The following is a 26,490-nucleotide window of genomic DNA, read 5'->3' on the forward strand; positions in this document are numbered from 1 at the left end:
GATTCCTGGTCCTGAAAAAACCCCTTTTATTAAATGAATGTGAATTCCTCTCATTCACATTCAGCAAAGGCCTGGGAAACAGTTTTTCAAAGATGAAGTTATGATCACAGACCTTATCTAGCTTGGAAAGCTGCCATGTAAATATTTTCCAAACGCAGTCCTGTGCAAGGAAAGAGTTGGCACAGAGTCTCTGAGATTCATGGACAGATCTTCACACTCCTGAAACAAATGAACAAACAAATTGTTCCCTGCAAAAGACCACTCCCCTTTCGCTCCTCTTTTATTTCCTATGGGAAGGGCCATTCACTGCCCATTTATGGCCTTACTCCCAAGTTGACCCTGATTTCTCAGCTTTTTTTTTTTCTTCTGGCAGCTCTGGGCATGTGCACACTGGGAACAGGCTCCAGCTGTTCCGTTGCCTCACTGCTGTCTAGCTTCGAAGGCAGCTGAAAACTGCCAGACGGCCTTAGTCCCCTCTCTGCCTCCGATGCAGAGCCCTCGTCTGAGTCTTCCCCAGCCTCCAGGACTTGCTCATGTTCCTCCCCAACCTCCTCACTCTCCGACTCTGCTGTTAGCTCTTCTGACCGCTGGTAAGCCACAACAATATCTGTCGCTAAGCGAGGTGATTGTTAAGTGAGCCACACCCAATTTTACAACTTTGCTTGTTGGAAACCAGTTAAGAAAGTCACATATGGTGATCATGTGAACCTGGGACCACTGCAACCATCATAAATACATTTTGGTTGCCAAGTGCCCAAATTTTATCACGTGAGCATGGGAACATGGCAACGGTCATAAAGGTAAGGACCGATTGTAAGTCATTTGTCCAGTGCTGTTGTTGTGGCCCATCAGCGACCAGCAGACCTGGCAGCAGATTCATAAAGTGAGGAGGTTGGGGAAGAACATGGGCTAGTCCTGGAGTCTGGGGAAGGCTCTGATGAGGGCTCTGTGTCAGAGACAGAGACTGGGCCAGGGCCGTCTGACAGTTATCAGCTGCCTTTGGAGTCAGACATCAGTGGAGCAGACGAACAGCTGCAGGCTGTTCCCAGTGTGCGCCTGCGCAGAGCTGCTAGGAGAATGGAACAGCTAAAGAACAGGGGTCGACTTGGGAGTAAGGCCACAGGGGAATGGTGAATGGTTCCTCCCAGAGGGAATAAAAGAGGAGCGAAAGGGGAGGAGAGTTTGCAGGAGACAATTAGTTCATTCCTGCATTCTTGCTGCATTCTTGCTAAGTCTGAAAGATATCGGCCTGGCCACTCTCCAAGCCTGATAAAGGTCAGTAATTGTGAACTATCTTGAAAGACTGCAGGCCAGGACTTTGCTGGAGAGGGTAAATCACTATAAATTAAATAAAAGAGGTTTCTAGAGACGAGGACTTGGCTTCGTGCTGCTGGGGAAGCCTAAGTCAGAACAGTTGTAACTTTGAACGGTCACTAAATAAGTGGGCATAAGTCAAGGACCCCCTGTAGCGAAGTAAAGGAAGATTTCCACATCACATCACAACATGCTATTGAAAAGATCCATTCCCTTTTTAAAAAATGAACCACTTTAAGTCACAAACAAAAACTGTTGTTGGTGTCGGTTACATCTGTTTTGTAAAATATAAGCCCTGAGCAATACAAGGAAGAAGAAAACGAACCCTTTAGGGGTCTGGCCTATGTTATTTTGCCACCTTAAAATGTGCCTGACTTCCCTTAAGTTGCATTTCTTCTCTTTTTAAAACTGTGTAGCACCAAAGATACCCAAAGAACGTTATGCAAGCTACTATCATATCTTTTCTATTTGCATACCTCACATTCAGGCTAAATATAAAATGCATTTTAATTTAGATCTATTTTTTTTGGTGTTTTTCAGCAGGTCAAGGCAGTAGTGAGTCCAGTCCCATTCTGCTAAAGGCGAAGCCTGTTTGTTTCACTGAAAATAATCAAATGAGGAATGCATATAGCTTCTATCGGTAATGTCGTTTTGTTTTCTTTTCAGTTCAGGACTTCCAGGAAGCCTAACAAATCTCTTGATTTGAGCAAGATCCCAATCGTGCTTTATGCTACTCGAAAAATTAAATTAAAAGCAAGGATAAGAAAAAAGAAAAGAAGAAAGGTAATGACAAAAGACACTCGGTACATCCATCATGGTTCAGATAGGCAAATAATACATAGGTAAAAGTTCCCTTTGCATATATGTGCTAGTCGTTCCTGAGTCTAGGGGGCGGTGCTCATCTCCATTTTAAAGCCAAAGAGCCAGTGATGTCCGAAGATGTCTCTATGGTCATATGGCCGGCATGACTAAATGCTGAAGGCGCATGGAATGTTTGTTACCTTCCCACCAAAGGTAGACCCTATTTTTCTACTTGCATTTTCACTTGCTTACATGGTTCTAGGAATTCAAGCAGTTGAACTGCCGACCTTTCTTAACCACTGAGTCACCGTGTCCCTTTCAATAATACATAGAAGTTGTTTTAATTTGCAGTAGAAATCAGAGGCCACCATATCTCTCAGAACTATGACTAAGAAGCACATGGCGAACAAGTAGTATACAAACTAATCTCAAATAATCCACAGAAAGATTGCAGGCTGTATAATTTTGTAATTCGTATCCATAAAACACATACCGCTTACCAACACACGAACAGGCAATTATATGCTTTGTTTCCTGTCTTCATGCACATCAAGATATCATTATAGAATCTCATTCTCATTTGCAAATAATTTGACCAAAGCTTTGTTTGTAAATCATTTGCCAAGGAAAAATTTCCAGAAACTCCCCCCCCCCCCAAATGTTTTTAAGAGCTCAACGATACACTCCAACTGTATACACTCCAATTTTGCAACGCTTCTAATCTGGTAACATTGTACTGCTAACTAAGGCATACAAAACCTTTGCCAGACCAATTCTCGAATACAGCTCATCTGCCTGCCTGCCTGCCTGGAATCCACACTGTATATCAGACATTAATACGATTGAGGGGGTCCAGAGGTAACTTCACGAGAAGAGTCCTCCACTCCTCTGCTCACAATAGAATCCCTTATGCCACCAGGCTTGAAATTTTGGGCTTGGACAACCTGAAAGTACGTCACCTATGGTCTGACCTAAGCGTAGTACACAAAATTGTCTGCTACAATATCCTACCTGTCAATGACTACTTCAGCTTCAACCTCAATAATACTCTGGCAAACAATAGATACAAACTCAAGGTAAACCACTCCAAACTCGATTGCAGAAAATACGACTTCAGCAACAGAGTGGTCAATGCCTAAAATGCTCTACCTGACTCCGCTGTTACATCCTCAAACCCCCACAGCTTCAACCTTAAACTGTCTACCATGGACCTCACCCAGTTCCTAAGAGGTCCGCAAAGGGGGCGTGCATAAGTGCACCTGTGTGCCTACCATCCCTGTCCTAGTGTCCCCATTTATTTGTACTCATTTCCTCTGTTCATGTCCATATTTATACTTATATCTGTTATCTTGTACATGTTTGACAAACTAAATAAAATAAAATAAACTGCTGCAGCATGGAGACAGACACACACACACACACACACACACACACACACCAACCATTAAGCCAAAATCAAGAACATGGAAATGTAACCTCAAAGTGACAGGAGGGAAGTTCACAAAAGCCATATTTACAAAGGATGATTTCACAGAAAGGATAGTGGAAGCTTGGAACCAACTTCCAGTGGAAGTAGTGGGTCAGTCATCAGTAATTGAGTTTAAACATGATTGGGATAAACACGTGTCGATCATCTGATATATTTTTTAAAAATAAAACAAATAAAGCATAAAAAGAATAATTAAAAACAAATAAATGTCAGAGTTTGTTGCAGAAAAATCAAATCCAGAAAGCACACAGATAACTGATTCAGCTGGATTCATTAACTTCTTTATATACATAATAACAGATGAATAAATGTACAAAAGCAATAGTAAATTCTTTCAAACATGGTAGAAGTTACAAGCAGAATGCAAGCAGGAGAGAACAGTTTCATTTCAGAGTTCAGAGTAGATAGAGTAGTTTCAGTTTCGATTCTCAGCACAGACTCAGATCTATTTAAGCTCCCATTGGTTGCTATGCCTATTCATTGGCTGACCTTGTTACCATGCCACTAGGTCATTTTCTACCATCAGTAGTTTAAACATGATTGGGATAAACACATGTCCATCCTCTGACATTTTTTTTTAAATGAAGCATAAGAAGAATAATTAAAAACAATAAATAAACCAGTAAACAAATGCATAAATCAATTTTTTAAAAAACCAAAAACAAAAAGCAAGCTCAAAGATGAGCCACTAGGTCATTTTCTACCATCAGTTTCCTATGTTTCTATATTTCAACAATTTGCAGATCCATCCTCATTATATTGCCTAGATCAACACCAGTCTATCGTTCCAAAACATTCTGGCGTTCCAGTGGTGTTTCCCCTTATTTCCCAACACAAGATGCTGGTAGACCTTCTAGCAGTGACGTGCGGTGAGGTTTATGGCTGATGAGGCTGGTGACATCATCAGGAAGGCGGGGAATGGGGCCACGTGTGCAGGAGGCTGAGGCAGCCTCAGCCTCCTGCATATGTGGTCCCATTCCCCGCCTTTCTGAGTCAACATGAAGGGGACCGTGGAGCGCAAGCTGCGGGACCGCGGAGCGCAAGCCGGCAGAGTGTCCGCGGTCCCCTTCATGTTGACTCAGGAAGGCAGGGAATCGGACCACGTGTGCCTTTTCCCTTTTTTTTTCTTTTCATGATGAGAGCGGTGAGGCTCTGCCTCCCCTGCCTCCCCTGACCGCGCATCCCTGCCTTCTAGGATACCTGGAACCTTCAAAGATCAGCCATCTGCTGAATTGAACTATAGCTTCTAGCATTATACCTGCTAGAAGACCATCCAACCTCATCCAGATGCTCCATGGCCATGTTGACTCTGATTGTAGAGAAACCTCCCTGGTGTTTGGGAATTTAAACATGGACAATATCACTCTTATGGAAGACCAGATGCAGGTTTTCTAGGAGATCAACACATCCCAGGGGTACCCCAAAATAAAAATTCTGGAGAAGCCTGGGGGGGGGAAACTCCTCCCCACATCATATACATGGCCACAGTTCTGCAGTGGCAGCTCTGTTCCTGAGCTGGGAATCACATCATCATACGAATATGAACCAGACGCTAAGCTTGCAGGTAGAACTTTCAAGCAACTCTTCTGTGAATTCTAATTCTGGAGGGGGGGAAAAGCCAACTCTTCCAGTAACAACTCAAGGTAGAGAGAAGTCTCCTCTGATAAAGAACTGCTTTCCCCCAGCACAGTTTTGGAAGAGAAGATGAGTGGGAAAGCAGATCACTTAGTCCCCACCCTCGGTTTAGACTTTAGAGGCTCTGGGACGTTTGTGTGTGTGAGCTTCTGGTTTTCTCCTTGGCATAGTCTGGGGGTGGGGTGGGGGCAGTGATTCCCAACCTTTTTATGGCCATGCCAGAGGTGGGTTCCTACCAGTTCAGACCGGTTCGGCTGAGTAGATAGTAACTTGGTTGGACACCCACCTGAACAGGTTCTATCCTTGCGGGTGCCATCTTGATTTCCTGTTCTGCACGTGTGCAGAACAATCTTCATTGAAAAAATGTAATTTTTTCCCTTTTCTAATGTTGTGCCCATACGTAGACCTTTCGAGGTGCAAATGCGCACATATGTGGAGTGCGCATCTGGCATGCACACGAACAAAGCAATTGCGCGCATGCAAAATGTTTTGCGCGCCGAACCAGTAGTAATGCTGGGAGGAACCCACCCCTGGGCCATGTCCCACCTAAGCATCTCAAAAATCCTGATGCCCTCCCCCCACCTGTGACATATAATTCTTACTTTACTCAAAAAGTGAACTCTACTCACGTGGAGGAAGTCTAAAAGGCCATTACTTTGGTTTAAACAAGGTTCAAATTGCCCCATTAAAAATCAAATTGCTCCCTGTGAGGTGTGAGCCCCATGTTAGGAACCACTGGGGGGGGGGGTGAAATGCAATCTCAGTACTCAAGTGTTTCTAAAGGGTTTGAAGATCTTGGTTTAAGCAGAGAAGTCAAACTCTACAAGGCTGACCAGGGTGAAACTGGGAGACAAATTCTGCTCAGAACAAAAATACTAAAAGGCATTTATTTCCAGAGTTGGGTGTATTCATATTCAAGAAACTCTTTTCATTCCGAAAACAAGGACGTTGGATTTTTTAAGAAACAGATCTTTTTTCTGAATCCTTTAAATCATTTTTTTCCTCCGCTCCTAATATCCATTCTCTTTTTGTTCTTCTTCTAGCAAACCCGGTAATAAAGAAGATTAAAACAAAACTTACGCCACAAAAGCTGAGCTATAACCACTGGGTCAAGCAATTCATTGACTAATATTCTCCATATGTAAAGAAGATATTAACTATGTAGAGCGTTTTGCAACAATGTCTATGAAATTAGATATACGTGTGCAAAGTTAAGCATATATTGATGACCAACAACAACAACAAAGGAAGTTTCCCGATAAGGTGTAGCTTAACTATCTACATGCATGTCCTACCTTAATAAATTGAAGCTGAGGTCCAGCCTCTTCGCGATGCTTCCATATTTTCTCCCAAGGAATTCTGGAATTTCTTTGCAGTCCTGGCCAATATAAGACACCTGTAAGGATGAAGAGCAGAAGAGATTATGTAGTAAGTGTGCATTTTGAGATTTGGAGGCATCTCCCCAAGAAGGGACACGGTGGCTCAGTGGCTAAGACGTTGAGCTTGTCAATCAGAAAGGTCGGCAGTTCAGCAGATCGAATCCCTAGCACCGCGTAACAGAGTAACCTCCTGTTACTTCTCCCAGCTTCTGTCAACCTAGCAGTTCAAAAGCACCTAAAAATGCAAGTAGAAAAATAGGGACCACTTTGGTGGGAAGGTAACAGCATTCCGTGCGCCTTCGGCGTTTAGTCATGCCGGCTATACATGACCATGGAGACATCTACAGACAGTGTTGGCTCTTCAGCTTTGAAATGGAGATAAGCACCGCCCACTAGAATCAGGAACGACTATGTGCGAGGAGAACCTTTACCCCATTTTAGCAATCCTCTGTAAAGCAAATTGCTGAAAACTCAAATGAATGTTTGAAATAATAAATTGTTATCATCACCTGCATTACTGCTTTATCAAGGCTGATTTGAAATTTTTGAAATTTCAAAATTAAGATATTAATGAAACAGACAGCATAATTTCGGGCATCCTTTTACCCTAGGAAGGTTTTATTGTTCTGTTTATTTTGTGTGGGTCTCAAACAGTCTGAAATGGAAGCGAAATAAGATTGCACTTTTAGGCTCATGTCACAGGAAACTATTCGTAGGGATCACGCGTATTCCTGTGTAATACTTCCCTAAATCTACGCTGGCATTACTGCAACAAGCCTTGTGTAACGTCAGTCAATACGATCACAGGATTCATTTACCTAAGGCCATATGATAAATTTAAGGTAGAGAGGTACGTTTTAATTTAGACCTTCCTAAATTAGGGCCTACGTCCCTATGATCTGCATCAGATAATATGTGTCCTTCCTTCCTATGGTAGGAATCAGGAATAAGGCAAGTGGCTTTTTAACTTCTACAACAGTGTAACAGCACCTCCTTCCATAACGCCCATGAAAGGAACCAGCTGTCCCCAGGTGCTTAGGATTTGAGATTTAATCCTTGACACTTGTGATCTCAACATGCATGTAACTCAGAGACACACTGAGTCGTGGTGGCACAATGGTTAGAGTGCAGTACTGCAGGCTACTTCTGCTGATCATCGGCTGCCAGCAGTTTGGCAGTTCGAATCTCACCAGGCTCAAGGTTGACTCAGCCTTCCATCCTTCCAAGTTGGGTAAAATAAGGACCCAGATTGTTGGGGAAAAGAGGCTGACTCTGTAAGCTACTTAAAGAGGGCTGTAAAGCACTATGAAGCAGTATATAAGTCTATGTGCTATTGCTATACTACACAAGCAAGAAGGCACTGCATTCTCCAATTTCTTCTACTTCTACATCACATAATGGAGTGATCATACTGTAGTTATCAAAAGCCTTTAAGGGGATACTAATTGGGGTCTTCATGAAAGGAATCATAGAAACGCAAGGCTGGAAGGGAGCTAGGAAGTCTTTGAGTCCAATCCCTTGCCCAAGGCAGGAGACCTTACATTATCGTGGTCAAATGGTTGTTTAGACCAGCGGTCACCAATTGATGGTACATGAAGCACTGATGGTCCACAGGAAACTTATTTGCATTTTTTATATTGCACTAAATCAGGGGTGTTAGATTGGGTAATGAAAGGCACAAAAGGCTAAGATAACAACAGCTCTTTATTTGGTCAAGTACAAGCATCCACTGAGTGAGAGGTCTGGCAGCTCCCTTTTTAAAGGGGAGCTGGCCATCGCTTCAGCCAATCAGGTCTCTCTGTTCCCGCCTGAAAAGAGAGGACCTGACTGGAAACTACTATTGTCCTTGCAACAACTAGAGGGGGGAGTATCTAACAAGGGGTCCTCAGACTATTGTCCCTGGGACGGATACGTGCAATGAGCATTTGTGTTCCTGCAGAGAGTCTCCCCCTTCGGGGTCTTTTTGTGTGGGTCAGAGGGGGACAGAAATTCTGACCTGGGGTCTGCTTCAGCCTCCTGTTGTGGGGCTTTGGGTGAAGGCTGGAGGGAATGCCACTGGTGGAGAAGAGCCGAAGGGCCTTGTTCCAGTGAGACTGTATCATGGCTTGGAACTGGCTGACTATCTCAACCCGCTGAGCCTCCAGGTGCCGGTACCTGGCCTTGCACTCCCACAGGTCTTCCCTCTGCTTGGAAAGCCCATGCTTGTAGACCTCAGTGAGCCACCTTCTCGGTCAGATCCAATTTGAACTGAGCCAGCTGTTTTGTCAACTCTTTCTCATGGTGGCTGCTTAGCTCCAGCAACTGCTTCCTGTTGGGGCCCTAAGGAACCTGGGCGGGCAGGTGAGGAGTGGTGAGTAGAGGCTGGCAAGGTACCCCTCAATGTGAATGACACTGAGTTGGCCACGCCCACCCAGTCACATGACCACCTTCCCATGCCCACCCAGCCAGTCATTAGGCAGATCATATTAATTGTCTGCAAGATTTAAAATTATGAATTTAGTGGTCCCTGAGGTCCGAAAGGTTGGTGACCCCTGGTCTAGTCTATTCTTGAAAACCTCCAGCGATGGCGTTCCCACAATTTTGGGAGGCAAGCTGCTCCATTTTATTAATCATTCTCACTGTATCCAGTTTCTTTACCAGTTCATCCTTGTGCTTTAACCTCCAGACCTCTTTTATCATCTTCGTTGTTCTTCCCTGCCCTCTTTCTAGGGTCCCAACATCATGGTGACCAGCACTGTATGCGGTACTATCACTTCTCACTGTCTTGATGGTATCCCTCTGTTGATGCTGGAATGGGACAACTCACTATGGCCAACTCACCATGGAACAATTCAAGAATCGCATTTAATTATTTCAAATAAATAAATAATAACTTCTGTCATTATTTCATATTGTCCCTTCTTTTGCATCCTTTCTTTAATGATTCCATTCCACCATTTCTTCAATATTAATGTAACTTTTGTCCCCAGACAAGTTGTTCCATGTGAATTAGCCATGGCAAATAGTCCCATGGCGCGTTGGCCGTGATGAGTTGGCTGTGGTGGGTTGTCCTAGGCCTGTTGATGCACTGGCTTTTTTGGCAGCTGCCACACACCTCTCCTTGATGCATAGGGGCAGCTGTGGCCTCCAAAAGGCCCTGATGTGGCTCTTTCGTTGACCTCCCAAGGTTCTTTCCCACAGATGTACGCAAGATCAATTGTGGTCCAGGTATGTTGCTTTGTGTCTGCACGAGAGAGATAGAAAATGGGCATGAGGTCTTTGAACTAGAGTGTTGGAGAAAACTCCTGCAAGTCCCTTGGACTGCAAGGTGATCCAACCGGTCAGTCCTAGAGGAGATCAGTCCTGACTGCTCTTTAGAAGGCCAGATCCTGAGGGAGAAACTCAAATACTTTAGCCACCTAATGAGAAGGAAGGACTCACTGGAGAAGAGCCTCATGCTGGGAAAGATGGAGGGCAAAAGAAGAAGGGGACGACAGAGAATGAGTGGCTGAATGGAGTCACTGAAGCAGTCGGTGTGAGCCTAAATGGATTCCAGGGGATGGTAGAGGACAGGAAATCCTGGAACAACATTGTCCATCGGGTCGGGATGGGTCAGACATGACTTCACAACTAACAGCAACAACAACACTTGCTGATGTTGTCCATCCACCTTGTTTTAGGTCTCTTTCATTCAGTGAGATCCATTCTACGACTGCTTTGGTCCACCCGACATCAGATATTCTTGCTATGTGACCAGCCCATTTCCATTTCAATTCTTTTACTCTTTGGATGGCATCTCATATTTTCATTTGTTCTCTAATCCATGTGCAACTCTTTCTATCTTGTCTTGTAATGCCGAGCATGTATCTTTCCACGGCTCATGGCTTTTGTGTCAACTGTGAGGTGAGTATCCATGTTTCACCCAGCATATGTTAGAGCAGGTAACACACACCGATCGAAAACTTTTCTCTTCAAGCACAGGGTGAGATTGTTCTTGAAAATTATGCTTAAAATTATGCACATATTGAAATGTGCAAGAAAACAAGCTCAGAGAGCACAATACATCAGTGGTTGAAAGTTTAGGGGAAAATACAGTATATCTTTGAAATCTTCCATAAAATTTATCATGAACTTAATAAGTAGTTTAGGAAAGTTGATCCAATGTTTCATATTTTTAAAAAAAAATCCAGAGTGATATATTTTACATTTGCAAGAATAATGTTGATAGGCTCCTATTGGTTAGAGTTGTTTTAACAGCTAAGTAATCATACATTCAGTTCAGAGCTCTATTTTTTAAGGGCCTTATGAAGGTTCCATTTGTCTCAGAAGCTCCATTACTCCAAGTTCCAGATAAAAACAAGAGAACAAGAATCAGGCAAGTTGTGTTTGGATGATATTTCATGTTCTCCAACATGCAATCGACTTTCCATGACAACTTGCCAATGCATCTCCTAACTTTACAAATTGTAGTTCAGCAGGTCTTAAAATGATTGCAGACCGATACTGTAGTATTTCATTGGCTTTAATCCATCGTTCTTCAGTAACTTTATCTGAGAAAGAGATCAGTGACTATAGAGAAATAGTTTTATGGTGAACACATGAGCGGAAAAAGAAAAACAAAGGAAAAAAAACCCAGAGCTTCCGATTCTTCTGATTTTATCCCTTCCTGCTATCCTTTTTTACTACTTTAGAACAAAACAGCCCAGTTCTTACAATAATCAGAATTACAAGGAGGAAAGATTCTTTTGGCAGGGATCTGACTTTGAATTCTGCTCCAGAATTAATAAGGATTGTCCAGTCAATCCTCACCACTTGAATCTCTAAGCTTTATAAAACCAACATACAGCTCTGCAACTTTTTTTCTATTACTCTAGAAGAGAAATATTGATATCAACTTCTCTTACTATCAACCTGCCTTCCATTGGGGACCTGTACACTGTATGAATCAAAAAGAGGGCTATGAAAATATTTACAGACCCCTCACATCCTGGATATAAATTGTTTCAACTCGTACCCTCAAAACAACACTGCACACCAAGACAACTAGACACAACGACAGTTTTCCCCTGAACTCTGCTAAACAAATAATTCCTTCAACACTGTCAAACTATTTACTAAGTCAGCATTACTATTACTATTAGTCTTCTCACCGTTCCTATCACCCATCTCCTTCCACTTATGACTGCAGGACTGTAACTTTGTTGCTTGTATCCTTACAATTTATATTGATATTGTTTCCCGATTGCTTATTTGTACCCTATCACTATCATTAAGTGTTCTACCTTATGATTGTTGACAAAGGTATCTTTCCTTTTTATGTACAATGAGAGCATATCCATCAAAGACAAATTCCTTGTGTGTCCAATCATACTTGGCCAATAAAGAATTCTATTCTATTCTATTCTATTCTATTCTATTCTATTCTATTCTTATTTCTACTCCCTATTCTATTAATTCCACATCCTAGCCTATCTTATCCTATCCTATCTCATTCTATTCTAGTTTCCACTCCCTATTCTATTAATTCCACATTCTATTCTATTCTATTCTATTCTATTCTATTCTATTCTATTTCTATTCTATTCTATTCTATTCCAATTCTAATTCCATTCCATTCCATTCTTAATGGACTAGCAGCAAAAGTTCATCCACAGCTCTTAACATTTATTTTACTATTTATTTATCTTTATTTGTTCAAATGTATATGGCAGTGATGGTGAACCTATGGCAAGCGTGCCACAAGTGGCACATGGAGCCATTTGTCAGGGCACGTAAAGTGCTGCCCTGTCAGCTGGGCAGCGCGCATGCAGGCGCTGGCCATCTGAATTCACCCTTTTTTAAAGCCATTTTTCGCCCTCCCCAGGCTCCAAAGGCTTTATAGGAGCCTGGGGAGGGCAAAAAGAGCCTCCCCCCCCCCCGGAGGCCCTTCGGAGGCTTCATGAGCTTCCCTGAAGCCTCCGGAGGGCAAAAAACCAGCCCTACGGGCAAACCGGAAGTTCAGGAACGGACTTCCGGTTTGCTCGGAGGTTCGTTTTGACCGCTCCGGAGGCTTCAGGGAAGCCTCCTGAAGGTCCCTGAAGCCTCCGGGGAGCTTCTGGCGGGGGAGGCTGTTTTCGCCCTCTCCAGGCTCCTATAAAGCCTCTGGAGCCTAGGGAGGGCGAAAAAAGCATGCAAAAAAATGGGTGGTCACGCCTGTAGTGTGCGCATGCTCACTGGGGGGGGGGGGTGTCACGCATTGCATTATGGGTGTGGCATGCCCGCACACGACCCCCCTGCGCTCCCCCCACTTATGGCACACGAGCCAAAAAAGATTCACCATCACTGGTATATGGTCACCCATTCATTCTCAGTGATTCTGGGTGGCTTACAAAAATAAAAACAAACCATACAGGTCCTTTTAGTGATCGTCCAAAGTTACAACGCCACAGATAAAAGTGACTTATGACCGTTTCTCACACTTACAATAATTGCAGCAGCCCCATGGTCACATGATCAAAATTCAGACGCTTGGCAACTGACTCGTATTTATGACGGTTGCAGTGTCCCGGCATCAGGTGATCACATTTTGCGACCATCTTGACAAGCAAAGTTCATGGGGAAGCCAGATTCACTTAACAACTGGGTTACTAACTTAAGAACTGCAGCGGTTCACTTCACAACTGTGGCAAGAAAGGTCATAAAATGGGGCAAGACTCACTGAATTCTTTCAGTGAGCAACATAAATTTTGGGCTCAACTGTGGTCGTAAATTGAGGACTAACCTGTATACTCGGTGTACTTTGATGGCGCAGTGGTTAGAGTGCAGTACTGCAGGCTATTTCTGCAGTTCGATTTGGCAGTTCGAATCTCACCAGGCTCAAGGTTGACTCAGCCTTCCATCCTTCCGAGGTGGGTAAAATGAGGACCCAGATTGTTGGGGGCAAGAGGCTGACTCTGTAAACTGCTTAGAGAGGGCTGGAAAGCACTGTGAAGTGGTATATAAGTCTAAGTACTATTTCTATTACTATACAAAATATTTAGGCCCATATAATATTATTCCCCCTTAGAGCGATTACTACAGTATCTAAATTTCTAAGGGTTACTTTTCAAACAGTGTGAAGTATGCCTAAGGTATATAGCAGGGATGACGAACATTTTTCACCTCAGGTGCCAAAAGAAAACGCTTTCTTGGAGCCTGGGGAGGGCGGAAACGGCATACCCCACCCTCCCAGAGGCCCTCCAAGGCTGGAAATGGCCCATTTTTCAACTTCCGGTGGGCCGGGTAGGTCCATTTTTCACCCTCCCCAGGCTCCAGAGGCTTTCTAGGAGTCTGGGGAGAGTAAAAATGGCCCAAAATGCAAACTGGAAATTCGGGAACAGACTTCCGGGTTGTTCATTGGGCCGTTTTTCTCTCTCCGGAGGATTCAGGAGGCTTCCCTGAAGTCTCTGGAGGGCAAAAATCAGCCGAAAAAAATCAAGGCTGACAATCAGCTGGCCAGCATGCTCATGCGTGCTGGAGCTGACAGGGCAACGCCTCGTGTGCCCTCAGAAATGCCTCTACGTGCCATCTGTGGCACACATGCCATATGTTCTCCACCATGGGTATACAGCTTCACTCTGAAGCTGGTATGATTAGAGTAGAGACCAGCCTATTGTATAACTATGTGGTGGTTTTTTTCATTCTAGTTGAAATTGCCGAGATGTTTTATTTTCCTGTAGACCTTGGTCCCTTAATCCTGGCTGCTAACTTTGAATCAACTTGGAGAAGACCAATTTATCAAAAACTGCAGAGTTATAGCTTTGCACACAATGTATGACTGTCTATGAGCAGGTGGTGTCAAGCTTAAACAATGCATTATGGATGTAGAACAGCAGTGGGATTTGTTATCTCAGTCCAAATATATATTTTTTAAACAGACGATCTCCTTTTTTTTTTTAGACCAGCCAGGTATTTAAACCAAATAACCATCCCTAAATTGAGGAGTGTTGACCTAATATTTCACTTTCAACAGCTGCCCTTGAAGAAAAATTCAGAAAAATATCTTATTCTTCAAGATTGTGTCCTTGTGGCTACAGAGGCACTGTAAAGATAATCCATGTAATGTCATTGTTGTTGTGTTGTTAGTTGTGAACTTGTGTCCAACCCAACGCAACCCCATGGAGAATGTTCCTCCCGGCATTCCTGTCCTCTACCATCCCCTGGAGCCCATTTAAGCTCACACCAACTGCTTCAGTGACTCCATCCAGCCACCTCATTCTCTGTCGTCCCCTTCTTCTTTTGCCCTCAATCTTTCCCAGCATTAGGCTCTTCTCTAGTGAGTCCTTCCTTCTCATTTGGTGGCCAAATTATTTGAGTTTCCTCTTCAGGATCTGGCCTTCTAAAGAACAGTCAAGGTGGATCTCCTCTAGGACTGACTGGTTGGATTGCTTTGCAGTCCAAGGGACTCGCAGTCTTCTCCAGCACCATAGTTCAAAGGACTCAATTCTTTGGCACTCAGCCTTTCTTATGGTCCAACTTTCACAGCCATATATTGCAACTGGGAAAATCATAGCCTTGACTATATACACTTTTGTTGGCAAGGTGATGTCTCTGCTTTTTAGGATGCTGTCTAGATTTTCAACATGTAATGTTGCACTGCCCAATTTATAAAAAGATATGGCTATGTTTCATTACCCCCACATATTAATTAAATTTCCTGATCATTCAGACTTTACATATAGTTGCTGTTAGCTGACCAAATAGGATTCAATATCTGTGTGGCCAATTTTTGCTTTATTGCCTATACAATCCATTATAACCAGTCCTACTAATTATTTATTGTTTTTTACTTTTATCAACTTTCTATTACTTCTTTAAGCAAAATGTTGCCATTGACCCTTAGTAATGGACAGAAAGCAATCCATACGTACAAAACCATTATGAGCTTGGGAAAGAAAGCATCATGTTTTCATCATGAAGACATATGACAGTACATAAAATTCTGCTTTGTAGGGAAATCACGGAATATTCACATGTGTGTTTGTGTGTGTGTGTGTTTTCCAGCATAACTCTGGAACGACTTGAGCAACTTCAACCAAACTTGGTACACAGATGACTTACTCTCTGGAGACAAATACTGTGGTGGTAAGACACCCCTAAAACCCCTCAGGGTGTGAGTTCTGTTAAGATACAGTCTGTTGTGCCTTAAAATGGCTTCTACTGTACTGCCATAAAATGGCTTCTACTGTGCAGAGCAGTGGAGTTGCCATGGTAACAGATTCATAGTACTCCACAGGGGGCTCCCTCTGGTAAGGGGGAAAATCCAAAATTAGAAATTACATTTGGTCCAGACATTTTCCCCCTATAAATAAATACCCAGACAACGCTGGGTTATCAGCTAGTTAAGGAAATAAAGATCCTATGAACTTTTTTGTTCACTGTTGAAATGTAAGTTTGTGCAAGAAACTCTTCAACCCCCGGACTGTTTGGTTACTGAGCAGACTCTGCTGTTTATTTTTATTTATCAGTACCATAAATATGTAGGTAAAAGGAGAAAACACCGAAGGCTAATTTACATGTTAGGAATTTTAAAGTTTACTGTAGATCTGAAAGCAGACAAGAATTACTCCCCCATCCCTAAGTGTGGGCAAACAACCTCTGTCCCCATCATGTTGATTCAAAGGCTGTCTGAAAAGAGATTAAAGAAGGAAGAGCCTTGTTAACCCACAAATTGCCATCTTAACGGCTACCAACAGGCACAAGACTACCAAAATATCTTAAGATTGACGGACCCTGACTCTTTTATAAAGAAGAGTACAGATAGTCATCAAATTACAAGCATTTATTTAGCCACCGTGCTAAGTTACAGCAACAATGGGGAAAATGATTTGTCACTGGTCTTCACACTTATGACCAGTTCTCACACTTAAGGCCATCAGAGTATCCTCTCAGTAGGATGCGGCGGCGGAGCGGTGAGGTGTAGACTCCCTTCGTTCCTATTACCAACTTTAAAATCTGTCAGCTGTGCAAACTTGAACTTTTGGTTTGATTTGGAGAGGTGCGGCTGGAGGGGAGGGGGATTTTCCCCCCCCTTGGACAAGCGGCTGGAAACAAGTGAGCTCTCAGCCCCAAGGGAAGGAGGAGGGGGAGAGCCAAACCAAAGATGTCACACCCCTATTAAATGGATTTTCAGATTTAAACTTTTAAGGTTTAAGACAATGAGATCTGGAAGCCCTGGGAACTTTGAATTTTGAAAACTTTATTTGTTGCCTCAATACCCGAAGCTGGCAGGGCAAGATGGCACACTTCCGTTGTCTTCATGAAATGTGAAACTTGACTCCACTTTTTAGCTTCAGGCTTCCGGTCTTTGTCTCCCTGCTACCTGGATAATTCTCTTGTGGATTGTTTACTTCTGAACCCCCTGGAGTGAAAAACGACTGCTCTTTTGCCAGGGTGATTAGAGAACTCCCCTGTGCCTGGACTCTCTGCCTCCTGGACTCTCTTGGCTGTTCCATCTCTCTGACTGATTCTTCTTTATACTGACTGGACTCTTTATTTTATAAACAATGGCATCTAAAAGACCACCTCCTGGAAAGTCAGGCTTTGCTGCCTCTGCCCCAACATCTGCAACCTCCAGTCCTAGCACACAATCAACGTTAACAGCCTTCAAGCAACCTAACTCTACGGACCTGGAGCTTCATCAAATGCTTCAACAACTTCTACAGGGACAAGAGGAAATAAAGAGACAATTGAAGGAGATGAAAGAAGAAATTAAAGAGAACCAGGATAAAATTAATAAGAACTCACAGAGACTGGATCTTTTGGAAGATGGGGCGGCTGAGATGAAGGGGGGAATAGAGGGTGTGCAGAGGGGAAACAAAGAACTTGACACCCAACAAATGAAAATAGAGTTTGAGAGAATGTCTTTTTATCTTAGATTTCAGAATGTGATGGAGACAGATGATGAAAACATAAGGGACATCATGACAACCATTTTGGCTGAGTATATTCAGAAGGAAAAACAACAGATGGGGTGGGAAATAGACCTGGCCTATAGAGTGAACTCAGCGTATGCTAGAACACACAATGTCCCCAGGGAGGTACACATTAAATTTCTTAGGAAAAGCACAAGAGATGAAATCCTGAATGCACAAAGGGGGCAAGCCTTGACATACAAAGATAAGGAGATAACCATTTTGAAACAGATCCCCAAGAAAGTGAGGGAGAAAAGAAAATTTTATTCGCAATTCGCAAATAAACTATACCAGAAGGGGGTGTGGTTTCGATGGTTACTGCCTGAAGGTATGCTTATATTCTGGGAGGAGACAAGAGTTAGAATTAATACATCCATAGAGGCGCAGGCCTTTATGGAAAAAAATAAACTACTCCTAGAAAAACCAGAAGACACTTCAATAGATGTACAAGACACGAGAGGGGCCGGAGCACTGCCAACTGGGGGAGATGGGGTGACATCAAGAAAGCTCAGATCACACAAATAAGTAAGAAAATCCATGTGATATAAACTGACCGAAATTACCAATTGAATTTACCACACTGATTATATGCTATTATGTAATATTTGAATTCTATGCAAATGTACACTATGAGTTTGGAGGGGGGGTGCACCTACCGCATTTCGCGGCTGCCAAAATTTGTAACCTTTCCCATACCTTTTCCCTTTGTAAAATATTAAAAAACCAATAAAACTTTGTTTAAAAAAAAAGAGTATCCTCTGAGTGACGTGATCTAAATTCAGATGCTTGGCAACCGGCATAAATTTACAACTGGGATCATGTGATCACCCTCTTCCCAGCCAGCTTCCCACAAGCAAAGTGACAAGAGTGATGTTGGATTCCTGTCAAGACAATGTGATTCACTTAACAACTGCAGTCATTCACTTAACAACCATGAAAGTATAAGAATGGTTCCAAAAATCAGATGCAAATTCACTTCAACAGTTGTCTTGCTTAGCAGTGGAAATTCTGCTCCCAATATAAATTGAGGGCTACCTGCAGATATTAAAAAGTGTGAGTTTTTAGAATTTAGAATAACAGAGTTGGAAGGGACTTGAAGGTCTTCTAGTTCACCCCTCTGCTTAGGCAGGAAACCCTACACCACTTCAGACAAGTGGTTGTCCAACATCTTCTTAAAGACTTCCAGTGTTGGGGCATTCACAACTTCTGGAGGCAAGTTGCTCCACTGATTAATTGTTCTAAATGTCAAGAAATTTCTCCTTAGTTCTAGGTTACTTCTCTCCTTGATTAGTTTCCATCCATTTCTTCTTGTCCTGCCCTCAGGTGCTTTGGAGAATAGCTTGACTCCCTCTTCTTTGTGGCAGCCCTTCCCAGTTGTGGAACACTGCTATCATGTCACCCCTAGTCCTTCTTTACATTAAACCAGACATACCCAGTTCCTGCAACTGTTCTTCATATGTTTTAGCCTCCAGTCCCCTAATCATCTTTCTTGCTCTTCTCTGCACTCTTTCTAGAGTCTCCACATCTTTTTTACATCGTGGCAACCAAAACTGGATGCAGTATTCCAAGTGTGGCCTTACCAAGGCATTATAATGCATTTAGAATAATTTAGAAATGTATTCTTATTCTTAGAGAAGAAACCACTGAACAGAATGCTATTGAATGTGACACTTAAAGAGAGGCAATACATTACCTTTGGAGAGCAACAAAAAGCAACTTACACCAAGCTGTCATGTTGTAAGAGTAGCACAATAGTTGTTTTGCAAACATCGTGCCTTAAAACCACATTAACATTCATAATTGACCTGAGCCGCTTCCCAGAAGTGACTTGCTAGTGTAACAAAATAGCAATAACACTTAGGCTTATATACCACTTCACAGGGCTTTACAGCCCTCTCTAAGCAGTTTAGAGAGTCAGCCTCTTTCCCCCAACAATCTGGGTCCTCATTTTACTGACCTTGGAAAGATGGGAGGCTGAGGCAATAGCACTTAAGACTTATATACTGCTTCTTAGTTCTTTTACAGCCCTCTCTAAGCAGCTTACAGACTCAGCCTCTTGCCCCCAACAATCTGGCTCCTCATTTTACCCACCTTGGAAGGATGGAAGGCTGAGAAAACCTTGAGCTGGTCAGGATTGAACTGATGGCAGTCAGCAGAATTAGCCTGCAATGCTGTATTCTAACCACTGTGCCACCACCAAGACTCCAGCTTACAGATCATGAATATTCTAGGATATTCACTGACCTCAGAAAAGTCCTAAACCAACCCCACTACAGATAGTCCTCGACTTGTGACTACAGTTGACCCCCACATTTCCATTGCTAAGCAAGATAGTCATTGGGTTTTGCCCCATTTTGTGAACTTTCGTGCCACCGTTAAGTGAACCAGTTGCAGTTGTTAAGTTGGTAGCGCAGTTATTGTTAAGGAAACCTGGCTTTCCCTTTGACTTTACTCGTCAATAGGTCGCAAAAGGGGACACTGCAACCGTCATAAATAGGAGTCAGTTGCCAAGCATCTGAATTGCGATCACATGACCCTGGGGATGCTGCAACCAATCATACGTTGTTGTTTTTTCAGTGCGGTTGCAACTTTGACCAGTGACTAAACTAAGAAGTTGTAAGTTAAGAGCTACCTGGACATATTAGGCAGCCATCAATCAAGGATTATTGCAGGATTGTAGTTGAAATCTCACTTTCATCCCGAAATCAACAGGCAAGCAATTTAACCGCATCGTCAATATTGGAAATCGTAATGGAAACGTTACAATGTTATTATTTTTTTAATTTAAAACTTTTTAACCTTAAATCATTCCTGATGTTAACATTAATTTCATTGATTATATTGTATGCTGGCCAGATCCCCTCTCTGAGGGAGATGGGAAGGTAAAGAAATCTATATATATAAAAACGTGTGTGTGTGTGTGTGTGTGTGTGTATGTGTGTTCCAGCATAACACTGGAACGCCTCGAGCAATTTCAACCGAACTTGGTATACAGATGACTTACTCTCTGGAAACAAATACTGGGGGGGTAAGACACCCCTAACACCCCTCAAGGTGTATGTTCTGTTAAGATACAGCCTGTTGTGCCTTAAAGGGGCTTCTACTGTACTGCCGTAAAATGGCTTCTACTGTACAGCGCAGTGGAGTTGCCATGGTAACAGCTTCACAGTACTCCACGAGGGGGCTCCCTCTGCTAAGGGGGAAAATCCAACATTAGAAATTGCATTTGGTCCGGACATTTCCCCCCTATAAATAAATACCTGGACAATGCCAGGTTATTGGCTAGTATGAAATATAAATAAATATTTTGGCGTGGGAACAAAGTTTTAGCAGGGGGCAACTGGCTTTAACTAACTGAAGTATTTCAGGTTGGAAAGTTGTTTGTAGATACAATTGGGAGATTCTACTGGAGACAAATTCCTTGTGTCGCCAATCACACATGGCCAATAAAGAATATTTCCATTCCTATTCCACTTCGAAAAACCACTCTCTCTAAGAACTATAGGTAGTCTTCAACATACGACCACAACTCACCTCAAAATTTATGTGGCCATTTGTTGTTTTGCCTCATTTTGTGACCTTTCTTGCCAGAGTTATGCATTTATGCCTAGCACTACCAGTTGGTATTCTTCTCCCCCCTCCTGGAATGCCATATAGTTAGTCCTTGACTTATGACCGTAACTGAGCCCAAAATTTCTGTGTGCTGAGACAGACATTAAGTGAGTTTTGACCTATTTTACGATCTTCCCCGCCACAGTGAGTCAATGTTAAGTGAGTCATTGCCGTTGTTAAGTTAGTAGCACGGTTGTTAAGCAAATTCGGCTTCCCCTTTGATTTGGCTCATCAGAAGGTAGCAAAGAGATCAGGTGACCCCCCCCACACACACACATTGCAACCGTCATATATGTGAGTCAGTTGCCATGCGTCTCAGTATAAATCGGGTGATCCTGGGGACGTTGCAGCCGTCGTAAGAGAGAGGAAAAAACCTGTCGTCAGCCTCTTTTTTCCACTGCCACTGCAACTTTGAACGGTCACTAAACGAACCATCGTTTAAGTGTGACCAGACTCCCCGAAGGGTTTCTCAACCGATGCTTTGTGGAGGAGGAGAGGAACGTCTGGATGGCCTTCGTAGCCAAGAAAATCCAGGAGCGGAGAGCGCGTGCGCGAGTCCAAACTGACCGCAGCTGTTCGGGGAAACTCCTTGATTTCCCCCTTCGCCGCCTTTTCCTCGCGCCCAGCAGGTTGAACCCCGCGAGGGAGCGAGGAAACGGGGGGGGGGGGGCGTGGAAAAGCGCGGCTGAGGGAAAAGGGGCGGCGCCAAGGGAAAGTTTGGGAGCGCACGTGCGCCTCGGGAGCAGCCAGAGGCGGGTGAAAAAGAGGAGGAGGGGAGGAAAAGGAGGAAAGGAGAGGTAAAGCAGGAGGAGAGGAGGAGGAAAGGGAGAGGAGGAGGTGGAAAGGAGAGGTAAAGGAGGAAAAGAGGAGGAGAGGAAAAAATGAGGAGGAAAGAGAGAGGGGGAGAGAAAGAAGGAGAGGAAAAGGAGGTGGGGAGGAAGAGGAAAGGAGCAAAGGCGGAGGAGAGGAAGAGGAGGAAGGGGAGAAGAGGCGAGAAAGAAGAAGAGGAAAAGGAGAAGGAGGTGAGGAAGAAAGGAGGAGAGGAGGGAGAGGAAGAGGAAAAGGAGCAGATGAAGGAAGGAGGAGGAGGAGGAGAGGAAGAGAAGAAGGAGCAAAGGAGGAGGAGAGAGAGAGGGAGAGGAAGAAGAGAAGGAGAAAGAGGAAAGGGAGAGGAAGAGGAGAGGCCAGGCTGAGCGAGGAGCCAGCGTGGGCCGGGCGAAGGCACTTACTTGTGTCCCGTTCACCAGCCGCCCGGCCATGCCTGCGCTGCCTGCGCTCGGGCCAAGGACGGTAGGGCTGTCGGAGCGGCCGGTGGGGCGGGGCGGGGCGAGGGGCGCGGCCGGCCAGCCAGCTGCGAGGGTCCTCCTGGCTGAAGCCCCTCCGGGATGCCGCTTCCTGAAGGCGGTCAGCTGATCGCCAGGCGGAAGAGTTGCTGCTGCCGGCGCTAGGCGGCTTGCTCAGCCGGGCGGGCGCGGCGCTTCGCTGCGGGACAGGCCAGGGACCTTCCGGGTTGGGGGAGCTCCGGGAAGAGGGCCGGGGGCTGGCCTCAGGGGGGCTCCGTCCAGGCACAGCCGGGGTGGGGTAAAGATGGAGACGCCTGCCTCTTTTCCCCCCACACCCATTTTTCACTTCCAAGACCCCCTCTCAAACTTTTCAAAAGTTTGAGGACTGCCAATCTGAAGAAGTATAATCTTTATTGTCATTGTACTTAAATGCAACAAATTGATTTTAACCTCACTGGTGCAAAACTATAACAGAAACGAAAAAAGAAAGAAAAAGGCAAAAAAACCTAGCGTGTGCATGGAGTGATTGTGAATGGTGACTGATCCGGGCAATAAGAATGGACGTTAAGACCATTCAAAATTACAACGGCGATGAAAAAAGCGACTCAGGACCGTTTTTTGCACTTAGGACCGTTGCAGCATCCCTAGGCTCACGGGATCAAAATTCAGATGCTTGGCAACTGTTTCATACTTATGACCATTGCAGTGTCCCAGGGTCACATGATCCCCTTTTGCGACAAGCCAAGTCCAGGGGAAAGCCAGATTCCCTTAACCAGGTGATTAACTGATCAACTGCAGCAATTCACTTAGCAACCCTGGCAAGAGAGGTCGTAAAACGGGGGGCAAAACTCACTGAACAAATGTTTCAACAGCAGAAATTTGGGGCTCAATAATTGTGGTTGTAAGTTAAGGACCACTGTCTTGCAAAGAGGAAGAAAAACATCTGGCGGCTTCTTTCTGTCAAACTCAACTCAAGTTCACCTGCCGAAGGGCTCATAATATACCGGTCCAAAGTACAGGAAGTGGTGGTATCGCGCACAGTCTAAGGCAGTGGTGGCTAACCTGTTTGTCATCATGTGCCAATAATGCAATGTGTGCACAACCCCCTCCTGCATGCACCCCACCCCCCACGCATGTGCCCCGCCCTATCCCCCATCCATTTTTGGCTTCTAGGTTGGCGCAGGAGGCTTTCCTGGGAGACCTGCACCTACCTGGAAGCCAAAGCCGGGCACAGGGGGGTATCCATGTGTCCCCCCATGCCCCATTTGGGGTCTGGAAGGCCTCCTGCACCAACCTGAAAGCCAAGATGGGGCGCGGGGGTCTGCACAAGGCCCCAAAATACAATGTGAGCGCTCCATGCGTGGCAGAGACCCAAAGACCCAACTGGCTTGAGGCGCGTGCACATGTGGGGTGGAGCTGGGCTGGGGTGACGGCTGGTATGCCCACAGAGGGCTCTGCATGCTCCCTGTGGGACGCATGCCATAGGTTCGCCATCACGGGTCTATGGATAGAGGAGGCTTGCAAAAGCCCTGTGCCAGGAATCCAGATGTTTCTGGCCTTCGCCTCCCTACAGTAGGGAGCAGCGACAAGCTGGGATACTGTGAGAAAGAGAAGGAAGAGGAATGGAAGAGGAGGAGAGGAAGAGGAGAAGTGTTCATGGGAGCCACAATGGAATTCCCAGTCTGCTGATTGGCTGCCTTCTCTTGACATCTGCTGCCCAACCTTGCCTGGGATTGGATGCTAAGAAGGCTGAGTCTTGCTTTATAGATGGATGGGTGACCACCTCTTGTAAGACAGCGTGTAGGTAGTCCTCGACTTACAACAGGTTGTGTGGTGACTGCTCAAAGCTACAACAGCACTGAAAAGAACCCCACAACCGTTGCGGCATCCCTATGGTCACATGATCAGAATTTGGACAAATGACACCTATTTATGATGGTTGAAGTGTCCCAGGATCAGGCAGTCCCCTTTTGTGACCATCTGACAAGCAAAGTCAGTAGAGAAACCAGAATTACTTAATATCCATGTTAGTAGCTTAACAACTGCAGTGATTCACTTAACAACTGTGGCAAGAAAGTTCGTAAAATGGGGCAAAACCCATTTCAGAAAGGTCTCAGTTAACAAGAGAAATCTTGGGGTCGTAAGTCAAGGACTACCTGAAGAAGTAGAAAAGATAGCAGAGTTTCCCTAACTCTTATTAAGAAAATTACCCTACTTTGATATAGTGCCTAAAATGTAAAGCTAGAAACCAGGAGATTGTGAGTTCTAGTCCCATCTTGGCCATGAAAACTAGCTGGGAAACTTTGAGCCAATCACCAGGAGACTGGGAGCTCTAGTCCTGCCTTACGTATGAAAGCTAGCTGGGAAACTTTGAGCCAATCACCAGGAGACTGTGAGTTCTAGTCCACCTTAGCTATGAAAGCTAGCTAGGAAACTGAGCCAATCACCAGGAGACTGAGTTCTAGTCCTGCCTTAGCTGTGAAAGCTAGCTGGGAATCTTTGGGCCAGTCACTCACTCTCAGTCCAACCCCCCTCACAGGGCTGTTGTGAGAAAAATAGAAGGAGGAAGGAGTATTATGTATATTCGTCACCTTGAGTGATTTATAAAGTAATAAAGGCAGGATAAAAATTGAATAAATAAATAAATTAACTACATGGACGCGCCCGGAAATGACACTGGATTGAGCAAAATTGTACCTTTCCTCCCTTGGCATCTTCTCTCAATATATTACAACCAAAGCCGTCTAAAAGGCCCCAGTTATGTAAAAATATCATATTCCCCTCAAGTGACACAGTACTTTTTTTTTTCTTTTGCATGTGACAGGAGGGAAGAAACCACTGAAACTGACAACTGTTACAATCAAAACTTGTCTTGGTTTTGTCCATGAACAACCATCAATTCTCAACTAAGGCAATATCACCAACAGACTCTGCACCAGTTCAAAATGCGTATCAGATCTCTGCTTTATTATTTGATTTCTGACTAAGCCATAGTCTTATTTGAATTTTCAGTAAAAAGAAAAACTCTTACAAAGGAAATAAAAACAATATTTATTCATCTACCTTGTCAACAACTGTTTTACATTATAAACAGACTGTGATTTGCCTTTAATTTGTCATTTTTGTTTTAGATTAACTTGTACATACATTAGTCCTTGATTGTTCAACATATTCAATCGAAATTATTTTTTTGTTTTTCTGGGAGATAAATCTGTATATTACCCTAGTTTCAAGTAAGGCCTCCAATTTCTCAGACTATAAATAAAAGAGTTTATTATAGGACTCCTTAGAAGGAGTGCAGACATTTTAATCAGTTCTTAGAAGTACTCTGCATTAAAAAGGGGGGGGGGGACACACAAACACTATATTTAGGAATTGTATTTGTCATCGCTTTCATTTGTAGATAAATTATAGATAAAGCAGAGTGAATAATATTTGAGAAAGGCAGCAAAGTAGAAGATGAATTAATGTGCATATTCTATGCACTGAGAGAGGAAAAATATAACCAAGCATTAATAACCATTTCCCTGCAAGTGTGTCATGGACAGATTCTTTTATTTCAGGATATGGATTCATGCTGGATTTACATTTAATATTGCATGTAAAGTAGAATTTCTAAAACTTTTAATGGTTCCTTCCTGAGATGCTGCTTTTCATAATATTTCTAGAAAAAATCACTTCCATTTGATTTTTTCCATGGACAGTTTTTTCACTATGAACTTCAAGGGAATGGCTAATAAGGCCTTCTTTCCATTCTAAGAACTGATCTTGACATATGACATACAGGCAACCTGTCAGGCCCAAAAGGAACCAAGAACGACAACAGGAGTTATTTCAGAATCGTTTTTTTATTGCTGCTCGCCTAGGTACAGGAATCTTGCCAAACCAAAGTGCTTATCTTTATAACTGTAAGATAAACCCTGTGAACTGAATTGAAATTAATGAGAAATTAATTGCACCAGAAGGCAAGATGAGAAGCAATGAATGGAAACTAATCAAGGAGAAAATCAACCTAGAACTAAGGCGAAATTTCCTGACAATGAGGACAATTAGGCAGTGGAACCTCC

General features: G+C 43.8%; 1 protein-coding gene across 1 annotated transcript in view; it reads right to left on the bottom strand.

The window, feature by feature from the left end:
* LRMDA (leucine rich melanocyte differentiation associated) overlaps nucleotides 1–22,650 on the bottom strand; it is a 1,009,412-nt gene extending 986,762 nt beyond the window's left edge. The window contains 2 exon segments of the mRNA XM_081955714.1: nucleotides 6,535–6,635; nucleotides 22,370–22,650. Of these exon segments, the coding sequence (XP_081811840.1) occupies nucleotides 6,535–6,635; nucleotides 22,370–22,399 (131 nt within the window). The 5' untranslated portion in view covers nucleotides 22,400–22,650.
* Between the last annotated feature and the right edge of the window lie 3,840 nt (nucleotides 22,651–26,490).

The sequence above is a fragment of the Natrix helvetica genome, assembly GCF_964273705.1.
Source record: "Natrix helvetica genome assembly, chromosome: 5".
In the NCBI taxonomy this organism is placed as follows: Eukaryota; Metazoa; Chordata; class Lepidosauria; order Squamata; family Natricidae; genus Natrix; species Natrix helvetica.